This window comes from Lissotriton helveticus, chromosome 3_1 (genome assembly GCF_964261635.1).
Source record: "Lissotriton helveticus chromosome 3_1, aLisHel1.1, whole genome shotgun sequence".
NCBI lineage: Eukaryota > Metazoa > Chordata > Amphibia > Caudata > Salamandridae > Lissotriton > Lissotriton helveticus.
In genome coordinates, this window is record NC_136061.1 from 1,758,416,901 (window position 1) to 1,758,435,499 (window position 18,599).

General features: G+C 48.1%; 1 protein-coding gene across 1 annotated transcript in view; it reads left to right on the forward strand.

The window, feature by feature from the left end:
- Positions 1-18,599, forward strand: part of ASAP3 (ArfGAP with SH3 domain, ankyrin repeat and PH domain 3) — a 329,849-nt gene that overhangs the window by 258,289 nt on the left and 52,961 nt on the right. Inside the window, exon 20 of the mRNA XM_078682583.1 lies at positions 3,107-3,174. Within this exon, the coding sequence (XP_078538709.1) occupies positions 3,107-3,174 (68 nt within the window). The remainder of the gene's footprint in view (positions 1-3,106; positions 3,175-18,599) is intronic.

Consider the following 18,599-nt stretch of genomic DNA (forward strand, 5'->3'; position numbering starts at 1 on the left):
TGTAGATAGTAATGTCAGTAAGCCCCCGTTCAGCAATTTAGACCTTGGTGGGGTGAACACAATATAGCTGGTGCCTGTGGTGAGAAAAGGACTGTTTCTTGCGGACAATATTTCAACAAAGGATGAATACACGGCACACACCTCGATGAATTTCAGCTCTTTATTAGGACAGATAGCTCTCCTCCTCCTACGCGTTTCAAACGTCACGTTCTTGCTCACGGTAGTTTACAGATATATAAATATTTGTACAGTTTTATATAAGTTTTACATTATAAAATAAATTAAAATTAATAATTTATTGTTTTAAAGTAAATATATATTAATTATGTATGTTTAACTTTTTTTAATTAAGTATTTGTTATATTTGTTAAAATTTACATTGAATCTACTTTTTTTATATAAATTTCATTATTGAACATATTTAATATTTGTTTTTACATTATATATATATAACTATACATATAACAATAAATCGATATTTTGTGCAACTATATTTTTTACGTCAATATTTTATTTTTTTACTTACCTGTTTGAAGTATAGGGAGTTGATATTGTTGCATTCCATATTTTTTCATCGATATTCTGTCAGTGAACTCTCCTAGAACCCACACGTGCACCAACCACTCCAGCTTTACCCACAGGAAATAGACACTGCAAGTAACTGAGGGAAGCAACCTTGCCTCCGTTATGCCCTCAGAGTCCCAGTGGCTGTCTGACCAATACATGTGTAAGGGAAGCTGCACCTTCTCTTAGGCACCTTCGCCCTTTGATGTATCATACGGTGTTCTCTGCAGAGCAGTTCTTGAGCAGTTTTGTGTTAGTCAGTCAAAGTGGTAAACTTAGGTGGGGTAGGCGGTTTTCCAACTTGAGCCTGTTCTAGACTCGAGTGTTGTCTGTCACTCTGTAATCTAGTTGCTTCTTGTTTGCTGTCTATAGGGTTTTTAGGCACATGCTATTGGTGGAGTCAACCCGAAACCTACAAGGCTCCATACTGTAGATGTCATTTTCAGATCTGCCATTGGGTTTGAGTGCAAATTTTCAGCAGGACTGATACTTAGTTATCTTCACATATTGGTGACCCAAGAGGTTACCTTCAGTCATTGTTCACCAAGGAGTTTCAGCAACTGGAAACAGGAAATGCTGAACTGTGAAACATTATAAAAGGAAATTGGACCAGCAAGGGACTTTATTCAAGTATTATTTGTCAGCGTGATAGGACTCGGTTATAATAAACCTGAGCACCTAATTGTAATCAATCAATCGCTGTGCTAATTTAATAACTTCAGATCATAATCAATACATACAATGTTACCACACTAACAAAGTAAATAATGCAAAAACCAGGGTTTTATATTGTCTGAATATTATTATTTTCTTTTTCAAGACAAAAGGTATGATTTTTTACAAAAGAAGAAAACAAATTCTTACAGAATAGGGTACATACACAAAATGTTCACATCAAATATACACAGTACAAATTATATAGTCCTTTAGTATATCTGAGAAAGTCCAGACTGCTAAACACAAGATAACATTGTGACTTCAACTAAACAGAAGAAAATCAAAAATGGTATAATGAATTACATGCAGGCTTGGACTAATTAGTCGACGTTTCGGTCTTTTAGAGATTATTCATCAGACCATCATCAGGACAAGGAATTTCTACATATAGTAGATGACCCTTTATGCCGGATAGATTCTTATTTTCTACGTAGACAGCGTACATCAAAATATTTAGCTAGTTGGCGACAAAGAAAATGAATTCTTGTGCATCAGAGTTGCTTGAATTCTGAGCTGTAATTCTTTATGTAGTTCACCAATATACTGGGCGGCTCTTTGTTTTGCACACAAGTCGAAAACGCGGCAAAAGTTTCAATGGCCGGCGTAACACCACAGCACAGTTATGAAGTCGGCTTGCGGAGAGAGCGCGTTTAGACCCCAGCACAGTTTCTAGATGCGACTAGCAAGTTTATAACAAACGGTTTGAAGGCAACAATTATCCTCCTCTGCTCGTGTCACCGGACCAGGCAGCAGTGTTAGTTACTGCTAGCAAACCGTTTGTTATAAACTTGCTAGTAACTAGCAACTCTGATGCACAAGAATTCATTTTCTTTGTCGCCAACTAGCTAAATATTTTGATGTACGCTGTCTACGTAGAAAATAAGAATCTATCCGGCATAAAGGGTCATCTACTATATGTAGAAATTCCTTGTCCTGATGATGGTCTGATGAATAATCTCTAAAAGACCGAAACGTCGACTAATTAGTCCAAGCCTGCATGTAATTCATTATACCATTTTTGATTTTCTTCTGTTTAGTTGAAGTCACAATGTTATCTTGTGTTTAGCAGTCTGGACTTTCTCAGATATACTAAAGGACTATATAATTTGTACTGTGTATATTTGATGTGAACATTTTGTGTATGTACCCTATTCTGTAAGAATTTGTTTTCTTCTTTTGTAAAAAATCATACCTTTTGTCTTGAAAAAGAAAATAATAATATTCAGACAATATAAAACCCTGGTTTTTGCATTATTTACTTTGTTAGTGTGGTAACATTGTATGTATTGATTATGATCTGAAGTTATTAAATTAGCACAGCGATTGATTGATTACAATTAGGTGCTCAGATTTATTATAACCGAGTCCTATCACGCTGACAAATAATACTTGAATAAAGTCCCTTGCTGGTCCAATTTCCTTTTATAACGAATATTGCCCGAACCCGCAAGGGTAGATTGGGTTGCTCACCTCAATATTGTATGAACTGTGAAACATGGCTTTCTTTGTCTGCAGCTGTTACAGGTAGGTGGCTTTCACCCCAATGCTCTTGTCAGAGGTCATTCATATACACTGCATTACAGAAGCTGTCAATTTCCCTGGCACTCACTAACATAGAGGAACCTCTGAAATGCAAAATTAAACAATTTCTATTTGTTTGAGTTGTGATCTTTACATTTTACCTATCATTCATCTTTAATGAATGCATATTTAAATGATATCTGTTGCAGGGACAGAAGTGCAGAGGGTGTGTTTTTGAGGACAGAGTGTGGCAGGATATTTTTTTTCTTTTACTTGGGTAACACAGATTCTGTTTTCCAAACAGTGAATGCAGCAGGGGAGACGGCATTGAGCATTGCAAAGAAGAACAAAATGTCTGAGTGTGAGGACCTGGTATGTATACTCCACGGTAGCTGATGTGCTAAGCGAGGGCCTGGCAAAGTTCTGCACAGCTGCCTGTCTGGTGAGGAGTCGAACTGAACTCTGGCTTTAAAGATATTCAACCAAATAATGACTGGCTTTTTCTCAGCATGGGTGTTGTGCCATGGTGGCATAAAGTAACATTGGAACCCTCAGGTTCGAGGCATGTGGGCTGCTGAATTCATATCTGTGCATAGATCGACACCTAGTGTTGGGTCCGGATGATTGCACATTGTGCGCATGGGCATCCTCTCCATCCTCAGACTGTTTTTTTCCGCCATTGGGTTCGGATGCACTTTCCAGCACTCCAAGTACAGAATAGAATTAAACTTTTCAAAAAGGCCAAAAGGCCTTCGGATTCATCGGTATTGTTTTCGATTGGTACCGAAAAGCTTCCTTCATAATTTACTTGCACTCCGGTCGTCGAATTGGGCCGTTAGGCCTTCTCGACGCCACGTGGACCGACGGTCGATGGAACGAAGTCTATTCAAATATTGCCCGCAGTGCAACTCAAAGTTCCCGCATACAGATAAGCATCCTGTGTGCAACAAATGTTTGTCACCAGATCATAATGAAGATAATTGCCTAGCTTGTGCCCAATTCCGGTCCAAAAAGACGATCCGTATTCGGCGTGCGGCAAGGCAAGAAATGCAGAGGTCGGCACGGAGCCCGAGAATATCTTCGACGATGAGGAAGAACTAGTTGACGCCGAAGACGCGGATCAAGAGGAAGATCAAGACTATGAGCACGACTCAGAATATTATATCGACGAGGAAGAACAAATCGTCGAGGTCGAGGAATACGACCAAGACATCGTAGCTTTCGAAGACGACTCCGATGACAACGGGGGGCGAACCGTGAGTACACCGCCCCACACAGACCCCACACTAATATCAGAGACTCAGGTCGAGGCATCGCCAACAGGCCTTAGCCAAGATCTAAATACTGGTTCTATAGCCCCGCAATTCCGCCCGGCTAAGAATATACAAAAAGAGCCTTCTGAGACACGTAATCCAAAGCCGATTCAATCAAAACCGAAAGTCATCGACACGACAGTCTTCGGACCGAACGTCGTCGAACCGAAGGTGATAAATACAAAGGGCGCCGAGCCGAAGGCCAGCGTTCCATACAAACCTTCGAAACCAAGGGCCGTCGACTCGAACAAATCCAGTTCGACAGCCGAAAAGGGACAAAAGGTTGTCGAAGAAGGCAAAAGGCCTACGCCCAAGACGGTCGTCGAACCGAAATCGAAACCGAAAGTAGACCAACGGACGGCGGTCGAACCGAAGCCCATCCATCCAAAGAAGGGCATCGAGCCAAAACCGCAGCCTCCAAGGACACCTTTACAGCCGGACAAGTCAGGACACCCAACGAAGGTTATCGAACCGACAAAAGTAATCGGTCCGAAAAAGTGGGGCAACCTGTAAAAGACGTCGCACCGACAAAACCGGTCGGACAGACACTAAAGCCTCAAAAGCAGATCCAGGCACCAAAAATGGTCAACCCGACTAAAGGCATCGAACCGAAAAAAGTCAAACCTAAAACTACGGCGCCAAAGCAAAAGACTGTGGAAGAGGAGATCATCCATCTAGACCCCTCTATAGAGTATCAGTCCAAACTATATATTGACCCAAATACTGGGAAAGTAACTGTTTATACAAGGAAGAAAAGACCAGTGCCTGCTGAAGACTTTTTTTAAATACCACTCAAAAAGAAAAGAGACTGTGCAACATCTCCTATTCTTTTTCAACCTATCTCTCCAGCTATGCCTACTACTCCATATGCACCATACTCACCTGCACGCTCTGACTACAACCCAGATGTAGATCAGGACGCAGATGTGGGTTTTGGATATCCACAAAACCCATATGTAGACCCCCAACTCACTGCCATGGGGGGATGGGAGGGATGACCCAGACACTGATGGGGCTCAACCCATTACAGACACAAATGTATACCCAGTTAAGCCATCACCTACAGAAGACACAGTGGCTTTCAACTCATTGATAGACAGAGCAGCACTCTACCATAATGTAGATATGCATTCAGATGCTATAGAGGAAGATGTTCTGTTTGATACGCTTGCAACATCAGAAAAAAGTGTCAAAACACTTCCAATGTTAAAAGGGGTCATCAAGCACGCAAATGACATATTCAAAGACACTGCTAGGGCACGTGTCATCAACCCTAGAATTGAAAAAAGTATAGGGCTGCACCAGTAGACCCTACTTACATCAGGGGACAACTGCCTTTAGACTCATTGGTGGTATCCAATGCACGAAAGCGTGCTAATTCACAAACTACTGGAGAGGCTCCTCCTCCTGATAAGGAGTCCAAGATTTTAGAAGCATGAGGCAAGAGAGTAGCTGCTCAAGCAGCAAACTCATGGAGAATAGCCAATACTCAAGCCTTGCTGGCTAGATATGACAGGGCGCACTATGACAGTCTAGAAGGACTTCTCCAACACTTACCTGAGCCTTTCAAAGAGCAGGCAGATGAACTTATACAGGAGGGAAAGCTCATCACCAATGCCTCCATTAAAGTGTGCTCTAGACGCGGCAGATACAGCTGCCAGATCTATCAACACAAGCGTACTGCTTAGGAGACACGCATGGCTGCACATATCTGGATTTAAAAATGAAGTCCAGGCCACAATTCTTAACCAGCCAATAAACCCAGATTTTTTGTTTGGTCCAGCAGTTGACTCAATTCTGGACAAAATGAAAAAGGACACAGAGACTGCAAAGTCAATGGGAGCTCTTCAGTCCCAACAACACAGAGGCTCCTTTCGTCGCTCCAACTATAGAGGAGGAGCGCGAGGTAACACATCGCAGCAATCCGCCACATACAAGACTAATACACAATCCACATACAATAAAAACACAAATCGTGGTGGATACCGAGGAAATAAAAACAAAGGCAGAGGTCGTGGAGGCAATACCAATAGATCCTCCACTAATACCAAACAGTGACTTCTTGGCACTACCCCCAGACCATACAACACCGGTCGGGGGAAGAGTACAACAGTTCCTACCAGTCTGGATAAACATCACTACAGACAAGTGGGTCAGGCAAATTATCCAACATGGCTATTGCCAAGAACTCACATCAACACCACCCAACATACCACCCGTACACCGTCCAATGTCAAAGGAACATATAACATTATTGCAGCAAGAGGTCATCAGTATGCTGCAAAAGGGGGCCATAGAACCAGTCCCATTAAAACATCAAGGAACAGGAGTATACTCACTATACTTCCTCATTCCCAAAAAGGACGGGTCTGTCAGACCAATATTGGACCTCAGGCCCCTCAACCACTACATTTTATCAGAGCATTTTCACATGCTCACTCTGCAACAAGTCTTACAACTGCTGCGGCAGGGAGACTTCCTAGCAACTCTAGACCTCAAAGACGCATACCTTCATATACCAATACACCCTGCTCACAGAAAATATCTCGGGTTTACAATTCAAGGACAACACTATCAGTTCAAAGTCCTACCATTCGGTGTAACAACAGCTCCACGGGTGTTCACAAAATGCCTAGCGACAGTGGCGGCGCATCTCAGGAGACAACACATTCATGTGTATCCATATCTGGACGATTGGCTAATACAGGCGCCATCGGCCCAGCAATGTGCCAGCCACATGTCAAAGACCATTCATCTCCTGCACAGTCTAGGTTTCTCGCTGAACTACCCAAAGTCACACCTACAACCCTCCCACGTACAACAGTACCTGGAAGCAACAATAAATACACTAGCAGCAAAGGCATATCCAAACACAGCACGGATCAACGAAATGCAAACATTAATCCAAAGGTTCAAACCACAACACTCATTGCCAGCCCGAGTGTTTATGCAACTAATAGGCATGATGGCCTCGTGCATATTCATAGTCCTTCATGCCAGACTACACATGCGTCCGCTACAGGAGTGCCTAGCAAGACAGTGGAACCAGGCTCAGGGACAATTAAAGGACCTAGTGTTGGTGACTAGTCGGGCATACAACTCTTTGCATTGGTGGAATCCACAAAACCTTTGCAAAGGGCGACTGTTCCAGGAGCCTGTCCCACAAATAGTGATAACAGCGGACGCATCCCTGCTAGGCTGGGGAGCCCATGTCCTGCATTACACAGTCCAGGGACTATGGACTATACACAGAAAAAGATGCACATCAACCTACTAGAGTTGATGGCGGTCTTTCTAGCCCTAAAAGCGTTCAAGAAACACTTATGCAACAAGACCGTGTTGATCCGGACGGACAACATGACAGCTATGTATTACATTCAAAAACAGGGAGGAACACACTCCCCACAGCTGTCGCACCTAGCTCAGAGTGTGTGGAAATGGGCCATTCAGAGGAACATGTTTCTCATGGCAGAACACCTCCCAGGCAAGGACAATCAAATAGCCGACCTGCTCAGCAGGCACAGTCAACAGATGCACGAATGGGAGATTCACCCCAATGTGCTCCAACCATTCTTCCGGCAGTGGGAACAACCAGAGATAGATCTGTTTGCCACAAGCGAAAACGCAAAATGCCAGTACTTTGCCGCCAGGTTCCCACATCCGCAGTCGCAAGACAATGCGATATGGATGAACTGGTCAGGCAAATTTGCGTACGCTTTTCCCCCAGCTCCATTAATACCGCTGGTGGCACGCAAAATGCGCCAACATTCGCTGACGTTAATCCTAGTTGCTCCCACATGGGCGAGGCAACCATGGTACACAACGTTCCTAGAACTGTCAGTGGTGCCTCATCAAAGACTGCGACTCACACCCAGTCTTCTAACTCAGAGCCATGGCGAAATCCAACACCAAGACCCGCAACAGCTGAACCTGGCGATCTGGCTCCTGAAATCCTAGAGTTTGGATACCTGAACTTGCCACATCAACAACAAACAGCAAGGGGTCAGCTCATATGTATCCCAAGTTAAATTACTATGTGGTGATCAAAGGAAAGTGAAGTAGAACTAATGATGTATTATAGAAGTCTCGCATAGGGTCTCTCTTCCATGCGAAAAGATTCCCATCAGTCACCACTCGGATCCACCCTTCATCATCTGGGATCCTTCACCATTGAAGGTAGATTGTGAGACCCACTGCGGACTGGCAGTTGTTTAAAGCCTAGTCCTACAGGTGGTACCCAGTGCAAGGAGATCAAGTGATGTATTATGAGGTGACTGGAAGCAGTGCTAAAAGTAAAGTGCAAAGTGAAGTTGTGTGGATATGAATAACGGTAAAATTAGGTACAGATGAGAAAAGAATTTTAATAAGCTTCTCTTCAGTCCCAAAGTAAAAAAAGTGCGTAGTGGTCTAAACAAATAACCACTAATAAAGATGAAAGGTCGACATGTTTCTGCAGACTAATTAGATCCAGCTGGTGGGGGGGCGTGGCCAGCGAGCGCGGCGAATGGACGTCTAACTCCCGAGCTCCGCCGGCGCCGCCACAAAAATCCTGAAATATCCTTCATCGACCTGTTTTTCCCTGACCCCCGGCACCCAACTTCCTGCTGACACCCCGGGTGCTTGTCCGGTCTGGTCGCAGAGGGTCAATTTGGGCGCAGCGGACGGCTGGGCACTTGTTGGCCGGCGAAGCGAGTAGGCCGCAAGACCGCGGCCTCGGGTGATCCGCCTGGCCGGCCTGCGTGCATAGACGTGCGGCCGCGCGGGGAGTGCCGCCCGCGGACGGACCCCCCACCCTACCAAAAGCTGCTGTGGACCCGACGGAGGGTGTAAGCGTCGTCCAGAGTATCCGGAGACTGCTGACCGCTGAGGCCAATTACCCGCACGGCGTGAGAAGCGCCCGGCACACCAGGGCGCGGAGGGCCGCGGGCCGCCATTTTCTGGCGCGAACATACCGGACCTAAGGAGGGCTTCAACATTAGCGCCTGGATCGTGTGGCGCTCACGGTAGGAGGGTGTGGGAGCGGCGGGTAGTTGAGCTAGGGGCGACCCCCCTCCCCCCCTCCCTGCTGTGCAACTACCGAGAAGTGGAGTCGGCCTTGGCTGCAGGGGCTGTGGTGTCTCTGGTGTCTCCCTCCATAGCCTGACCGGCTGTCTCGCCGGGGACGTCCCTCCTGGACCGGTGGCGGCCGAAGTAGCGCATTGAGTCCTGGTTGGAAGACTTGTGCCTGCTGTAAACTGTGTGTCCTCCCTTTGCGCAGGGACTGTCCTGTTACCCCTGACGTGGTTCCACCGGTGGCGCGAGACGAACACACGACGCCACCAAGCATGGGGAAAGGCGACAGGACACAGAGCAAGCTCCCTTTTTCACAGAAGCGACTGCAAGTACAGAGCTCTCCTGCGCAGAAGGAAGCAGAGCCGCTCGCGGTTGAAGCACGAGAGGATGACACCGACATCAAGTCTATGCTCCGCTCCATGGAGCAGAATATTCAATCGAACTTTACGGCGCTGGGCACCAAGATAGACGCCATGTCCTACCGGATGGACCGCATGGCGGAACGCCTTGATAAGCATTCGGAACGCCACGACATGGCGGAGCGACGAATCACGGAGGTGGAGGAGGGCCAGACGGAGTTGGACACGGCGAGAAGGCGGGCGGAGACGCTCATCAAAACCCTTCAGGACAAGACAGAGGACTTGGAAGCCAGGTCACGACGCTGCAACCTACGAATCACCGGCCTTCCGGAGACGACGTCGACGGGGAAGATGGAACTCTTCGTGGAGAAACTGCTTACTACCCTTTTAGGCGAAGGAGTGTTTTCGGCGATGTTCGTAGTAGAAAGAGCACATCGCACGCTGGCCCCAATACCTAAACCGGGGTTTCCCCCCCGGCCAGTCATTGCCAAACTCTTGAACTACCGAGACAGAGACACGGCACTTAGGTTGGCTCGAGCCAAGGGTGCCCTGCATTACGAGGGTTCCGCGATCTCCATTTTTCCGGATTTCACAGCAAGAGTGCAGGAGGCGAGGAAACATTTTGCCCCACATAAGAAACGTCTCAGAGACATGGGGCTTGACTATGCAATGTTGTACCCTGCGAAGCTACGAGTGAATAGGCAGGGGCATTCGCACTTTTTCACTGACCCTGCTGAGTTACAGAAGGCCTTGAAAGCGTGGGCGAGGGAGCGGAAGGGGGATCTACCACCTGCTCAACAGGAGGCGGACGGTGGCTCACTGGATGAACAGGACTGAATCTGAGCTGCGCCGACTGGAGAGCAGTGGACTCGGAACGTGCCCTCTTCCCTCCATGCCGGGAGGGAGCTTCGCTAGTGGATGATCCCTGCAGAGCCGTGGTATCAGATAAGTGGGGCTGGGATTCCATGGTACAGACTGTTAATTGCGTACTCTCTACCAACACATACTTGGGCCGTCCCTAGCCAGCTTGCTGGACATCAGACTGCGGTTAACACGTTGGGAGAGACGGGAGGGGGGGACATGCTGTCATGGGTTATAGGGGGTGTATATTGAAACGGACCTTGGGTTGATGTTTTGATGATCTCTGGGTGGCGCTGGGCGGAGGGGGGAAACCAGGTGGTGTATTTGAGAGTTGTACACTGAGCTCGAGCTGCCTTGCTACCTTCGCCCTCGAGCGTTAAGCACATGGGGATGTTGATTTTGTTGCTGGGGAGGGACGGGTGGGCTGGGGACATGTCAGGCCGCGTTGGGGAGGGTCTGCTGTGGGAGGGGGGAGGGCTGTTGGGGGTTTTCCTTGGGTACATGTTGTTCCTTTTATTGACTGCTTCTGCACATTTCACTGATATTGTGTTTCGTCCTGATATGCGCGCTGCCACCATATACATGCTACGCTGCCTCTTCGAATTCGTCTCACCAGGTTGCTTATCCCTGGTTCGACGTTATTACATTACTTCTTTTACAAAGCAAGGCTATGGCTGAACCTATTGATACACCACAGGGAACTGGCCCGGAGCACCTACGAGTGCTGACGTGGAATGTCAGGGGCCTTAATGACTACAGGAAATTACGTAAGGTCCTTAGCTATCTACGCAGACACCGCATAGACCTCGCTCTCCTACAGGAGACTCATTTGCCCCTCACCAGTAAGATGTTATCCCATAAGGGCGTAGCGGGCTGTAGTGTAGCAGCGGGCTTCACTACCCATGCTAGGGGGACACTAACATGGGCCAATCCACGCTCCAAACTCACACTAACACTCCTCGAGGCGGACACAGAGGGCCGTTATGTATTATGCAGGTGTCGTGGCAAAGGGCATGACTTATTAGTGTCCAATGTTTACGGTCCGAACTACGATTGTCCAGATTTCTACACCAAATTGGCCCGGAGGTGCAAATCATATGACTACTCTAATCTGCTGTGGGGTGGGGACTTCAATTTAGTGTTGGACCCAAACCTAGACAGATCGGCGGGACCCCCTCGGGCCCTGTCGGCTGCTGCGGAGGTGGTCCGGACTGAACTGGTACAGTTGGACCTCCTCGACGTGTGGCGCAGTAGACATCATTCTAGAGGGGGCTACACACACTACTCAGCTTATCATGCACTCCACACCCGAATAGATTACTGGTTCGCATCACAACGCCTCTCTAAACAAGTAAGGGACTGCCTGATATTGCCGCGCACCCTGTCTGACCACTCCCCCCTCCTCCTGATTCTGGAGACGCCAGCACGCAGAATCCCCCCCTTTACGTGGCGTTTTCCCCCTTACTCCCTACTGGATGAAGTTTTCCGGGGCGAACTGGCAAGTGAAATTGACGGTTTTTTCGAGACTAATGTGGGCACGGTGGACAGCGTCCAAACGCTTTGGGAGGCGTTCAAGGTGTGTATTCGTGGGGTGGCCATGGCCAAACACTCCGGGGTCCTGAAATCGATTCGGCAGAGACTCAAACACCTTGAGACTAGGCTCTCTGCACTGGAAGAGAGGCAACGGACGGAACCTGAGGGCGATGCCTCGGAGCAAATTAAACAACTGGTGATGGAATTTAACGAGGAAGCAGATAGGGAAGTGCGTCATATGGGTAAATATGCCACCGCTCGCACTTACGGGGAGGGAGATAGACCTGGCTCACTTCTGGCCAGAGTGATCCGAGGCGAGAGGCGCCAATTGATAGTGGGAGAACTCGTGTCGGGTTCAGGGGAAACCCTTACTGAGGAGGAGCTGATACTCGAGGAATTTAGGCAATACTACTCCTCTCTCTATAGATCACGATCAGAGGGAATGGAAGAGGCGATAGATGACTACTTAAGTTATATAAAAATGCCACTGCTGTCCGACTCACAGAGAGAATTCCTCATGACGCCCATACAAAAGGAGGAAATAGTGGAGGCGCTGGAGAGCATGCGCACTGGTAGTGCTCCGGGGGCTGATGGGCTCACTGTGGGCTTCTATAAAGCGTTCAGGGACCAACTGGTGCCTTACCTCTCTGAACTATTTGATGACATATGCAGGGAAGGCAGCATGCCAGCCTCATTGCGGGAAGCACTCATAGTGACGCTTCTGAAGCCTGAGAAACCCTCCACGGAGTGTGGCTCCTACAGGCCGCTGTCCCTACTAAATGTTGACGCGAAGCTATATGCCAAAGTTCTGGCGACGCGTCTCGCGTTGCTCGCCCCGGAGCTGGTGGCCCCGGAGCAGGCCGGATTTATTCCATCCAGGAACCTCACGTATAATATACGCACGGTACTGGGAACGATGCAGCACGTGAAACCGGAGAACAAAGCGTTGGCGGTCTTCCTCGATATGGAGAAGGCATTTGACTCCGTGGAGTGGCCCTTCATGTCGAGAGTGCTAAGGAAGTTGGGGTTGGGTGAGCCCTTCCTCCAAATGATAAGCGCCTTATACTACAAACCTAAGGCCAGGCTGCGTATAGGGGACAGAGTCACGGACGCCTTCAACATTTGCAGAGGCACCAGGCAGGGCTGCCCCCTTTCCCCGCTACTGTACGCACTGGTAGCTGAACCCCTCGCATGTGCATTGCGGGAATATCATAGCCACGAAGGCATCAGCTTCCCCTCCTACAAAATCTGCGTGTCTACATACGCGGATGACACGCTCCTCTACGTGAGAGACCCGGAGCTCAACCTTTCCCCAGTATTGCGGGAAGTGGTCCAGTTTGGCGCGTTGTCTGGCTTACAGGTGAATTGGCAGAAATCGGTGGCATTCCCTCTTTCCCCGGTGACCCAAAAATTTGTTATGGATTATCCTCTACAGTGGTCTGAGGACCCGGTTAGATACCTGGGAGTGCAGATACATCCGGACCCGGATATATTGGTGAGGGAAAACTATGGGGTTGCCTGCCATAACTTAGCAGAGGATGTGGACCGGTGGTGCAAACTTCCGTTGTCTCTGGCTGGCCGTATCGCATTAATGAAAATGATTGTGCTTCCGAGGTTTTTGTTCTTGTTTAACAATCTACCGGTGATTCTCTCTAGGGCCTTCTTTAACCTGTTGACTCAGACTCTCACGCGGCTGGCTTGGGGGGGTGCGCAACCACGAGTCCAGTGGCGGGTCCTAATGTTACCATATGAACAAGGCGGCCTGGGTGCCCCTGATATGGAAAGGTACTATAGGATCGCGCAGGCGACCCACTTACATACATGGATACATGGGGATCGTAATATCCCGCATGTGGTGCTCGAGACCCTATTCACGGACCCTCTTCCCCCACCGGCTACAGTGTTCGAGCCAGCCACGCGTCGGGTGGGATGTTTGGATTCGATCTCGTCAACCAACCATGCGTGGCACTCATTGGCCAAGAGACAGGCCTGCGCTCTCCTATATTCCCCACTTGCTCCGATTGAATGGGTCGGCTGGCTGGCACCGTTGCGGGAGGCAGGGGTCACACGCGCCCTTAAACACCTGGGCATTTTGAAGCTGGGAGACCTGTTCAGCGACGGGAAGGTCATTACATGGGAACAGGTTGACTCCTCCCGTACCTCGGGGACGTTGATGCACCGCTTTCACCTGCACAGGGTCCGCGCGGCGCTCCGCGAGCTGTTGGGACCGGCCATGGCCGAACCACCCGATGTTCCAGAACTGACCTATGTCATCAAATCACCATCGCCGACTCACTTGATCTCGCGGCTCTATAAGATCGGACAGCATAGTGAGAGTCACCCGGTCTCGAAGGCCCGCTTGGCGTGGCAACGGGACCTTGGCACTCCGATTGATGACGCAATGTGGAAATACTGTTGCCTAAAAACTAGAGGGGTGTCGCTTAACGCCAGGCATAGACTTATCCATTTCAAATTCCTGCAGAGAGTGTACTACACCCCAGAACGCTTACACAGATACGGGCTTAGACGAACGTCTGAATGCGAGCGCTGTCACGCACAAATGGCTGACTTTATGCATCTGGCTTGGTCTTGCCCGGGCATTAACAAATTCTGGAATGACATATTTCTAGAACTGGGGCTGGTACTTGAGCTGGATCTCCCGGTGGACCCGGCTCTGGCATTATTGGGCCATACAAAGGTCCTGCCCCCGGCGGCACGCCGCATGGCAGATCTTGGGTTACTGATGGCTCGGCGAGCGGTGGCGCAATGCTGGATGAGAGGCCCCCTCCCGACCAAACGTGGGTGGGCCAGGGATATGCTGTTTGGCTGCACGCAGACGCAGCTGTACAGTGAACTACAACCTCCAGTTAGTAGACCCAGAAATTTTTGGGACCTGTACCTAACCTACAGATCCTCGAAGGATGCTGCGGACGCAGCTCAGGAGGAGAGGGAGGAGAGTCGGGAAGGAGACGAGGCACATGAGGACCGGGCGTACGACCCTCTAGATCTTGATTGAGATGGCTGTTGACTCATCGGGGCCTAGTGAGACGCTAGAAAGGCACACGGCATGCAGCGATCACTGACACAGGGGGCTCTGGGCGTGGAAGGTCAGGCGGGCGGTACTGGGCGATGGGCAGAATGGGCAAGAGGTGGGTGAATAGCTTAGTAGTGGGATACGCCGAATTTAAGTGGTAGTGTAGAGGTAACGGTTAGCGCACAAGCAGTCTGGAGGAGGGGGGAGGGTTGGGAGGGTTGGCATTGGGGGTCCAGTTAGTTTACAGTTTGGGTAGCATACGTACACACTCCTTTACACACTGCACGATAACATGGTGACCATAGCTCCACTCCCTAGGGTGGTGGGGAGGCAGGGAGTAGGGAGGTTGCAGGTTTGGGGCATAGCCCGGCTGGGTCGCTATAACATGTTGATCTTGTCTCATTGATGTCATCGCCTCAGATTGCTGCCGGCCCCAGGGTTGTAGGCGAGGAGCTGTGTGTATGTACTTCTATCTAATAAAAGTTTTTAAAAAAAAAAAAAAAAAAAAAAATTAGATCCAGCTGGTATCTAGCTGCTTCCTCAGGACCATTAACGCTACTGCTTATAAAGAGTTTGTGAAAAAGATAAAATATCACCGCTCTGTCCGTCGGTACCCCGGGCGTCCCACGACGGCCCAGAGGGACGCCCGGGGTACCGACGGACAGAGCAGTGCCCCGTTTTACCTGCACTGCAGCCAGGTGAGGTGGGACTTTTCTCTCCTGCCAAATTGTCAGGAGAAGGATGTTCTCACTATATCTCGGGTGATATTTTATCTTTTTCACAAACTCTTTATAAGCAGTAGCGTTAATGGTCCTGAGGAAGCAGCTAGATACCAGCTGGATCTAATTAGTCTGCAGAAACATGTCGACCTTTCATCTTTATTAGTGGTTATTTGTTTAGACCACTACGCACTTTTTTTACTTTGGGACTGAAGAGAAGCTTATTAAAATTCTTTTCTCATCTGTACCTAATTTTACCGTTATTCATATCCACACAACTTCACTTTGCACTTTACTTTTAGCACTGCTTCCAGTCACCTCATAACCACCTGTAGGACTAGGCTTTAAACAACTGCCAGTCCGCAGTGGGTCTCACAATCTACCTTCAATGGTGAAGGATCCCAGATGATGAAGGGCGGATCCGAGTGGTGACTGATGGGAATCTTTTCGCATGGAAGAGAGACCCTATGCGAGACTTCTATAATACATCATTAGTTCTACTTCACTTTCCTTTGATCACCACATAGTAATTTAACTTGGGATGCATATGAGCTGACCCCTTGCTATTTGTTGTTGATGTGACTGCTCTTAGGGATAGTAGCATTGTTGGGTCGTTAAACTGTCCCTCAGACCCTCTTCCCCTCTGTTTGTTGATGTACCTGAACTTGCCTCCAGACTGCATGAATATTATCAAAGAGGCAAGAAGACCCACTACCAGGGCATGTTATGCAGCTAAGTGGAAACGTTTCGTCATTTACTGCAGTAACAACGATATAAACCCATTAGATGCTTCTACACAAAACATCATTTGCTATCTCTTGCACCTACAACGTTGCAATTTAGCCTACTCATCCATCAGAATTCATTTAGCTGCGTTAGCAGCATATCTCCAAAACAGGCAACACCTTTCACTGTTTAGAGTGCCAGCAATTAAAGCATTTATGGAGGAACTGAAACGAGTAATTCCCCCAAAACACCCACCTTCACCAGTCTGGAATCTAAACATCGTTTTAACCAGACTTATGGGACCACCTTTTCAACCACTACACTCATGCGAACTACATTTTCTTACTTGGAAGGTGGCTTTCCTTATTGCCATAACTTCATTTAGAAGAGTTAGTGAGCTGCAAGCCCTAACTATTCAAGAGCCATTCATTCAAGTACATGCAACTAGAGTAGTTCTCAGAACAAACCCTAAATTCATGCCAAAAGTGGTATCCCATTTTCATATAAATCAAACAATAGAACTGCCAGTGTTCTTTCAAAATCCACAGACAGTAGCTGAAAGGGCCTTGCATAGTCTAGATGTCAAGAGAGCTCTGCTATACTATATAGATAGAACTAAGGCATTTCAAAAGACAAAACAGTTGTTTGTTGCTTTCTCACCGCAACACAAAGGCAACTCTATTATAAAATCAGGTATAGCCAGATGGATCGTTAAGTGCATTCAGATATGTTATTTAAAGGCAAACGCACCTTAACAGTTCCCCCTAGGGCGCATTCTACACGCAGACTAGGGGCATCCATGGCTTTCCTAGGAAATATTCCTTTACACGGAATTTGTAGAGCAGCCACATGGTCAACCATACATACATTTACCAAACACTATTGTGTAGATGTACATTCCAAACAGCAAGCTGCTGTAGGACAGGCTGTTCTCAAAACTCTTTTTCAGACTGCTGCAGCTGACACAGGCAGCCACCGCTAGGGGAGATACTGCTATACATTCTATGCACAGTTATGAATTCAGCAGCCCACATGCCTTGAACGGAATATGCTACTTACCAGTATGCATCTGTTCTTGGCATGTAGGGCTGATGACATTCATATCGCCCACCCACCTCCCCGGTGCCTTTCGCAGCTGTAGCATTCACTCTTTGCATGGACATCTCTTACTGTACTATACTCCATCTCTGCCACAATGGCGAAAAACAATCTGAGGATGGAGAGGATGCCCATGCGCACTGTAGTCCGAGGGAGGAGCCACCTCTCTCGTGATACTTCGAAGACTCTTCCAGGACAACAATGTGCAATCATCCGGACCCAACACTAGGCGGCGATCTATGCACAGATCAAGAACAGATGCATACTGGTAAGTAGCATATTCCCTTTTCTCACTGTGAAACACGCGATATGCAGTGATTGATGCTTTCACAGTGCACTGCACCTGGCACAGACTGAGTGAAAGCTTTCTTGGGATCATTGAACGGCCAGATATTACTAGACTGTAGCTTGTGTGGGTTCTGTCATTATCACAGATTACCCACAGCAGCAATGCTGGTGCACTGCAGCCAGTGGGGCACACCAGGGTCATGTCCTCGGAGCTGTCTGAGGGAGAGGGCACACTGCATGCAGCATGCGTTCTGCATAGAAGAAGATCATGCCTGTGTATCCAAGAAGCATAGTGACACTATAGTGTGTGTGTGTATGTGTTGAAACAGTTGACTTGTCATCAGTGCGACAGAAAGGAATGCCAAAGCAGCTAGTGTGGCAAACACAATAAAATGATGGACGGAGCACTGAAACTTTTCAGACACTCACCCCCAGTCACCGATCTGGGTTGAATCCATCATCGTTCTTTTGCTCACTACACCACCCCAGTTTGAACCCAGCCATATGCAAATCAGTCTTGATCCTGATCCTCATGGGAACAGTCTAGTCCGAACTGCCAAGCCAGGTCCTCCATGGACCGGAAACAAGCATCCTGGGACCAAGCAGCTAGTGTGAAAGGAGGGTTTGTGTTGTGCCTGTGGGAGGCAGGTTTGTGTTGCACATATGTGTCAGTGTCAGACACACAAGCAGTTGAGGATGTCAGAATGCATAGCTGGGAGGAGCAGTATGTCTGGCTCTCCACCAGTCCAGAAGTGTCCGAAGCGAAATATGTGGTTGTCCAGCTATCACACTGGGACATTAGAGGCAGTGATCT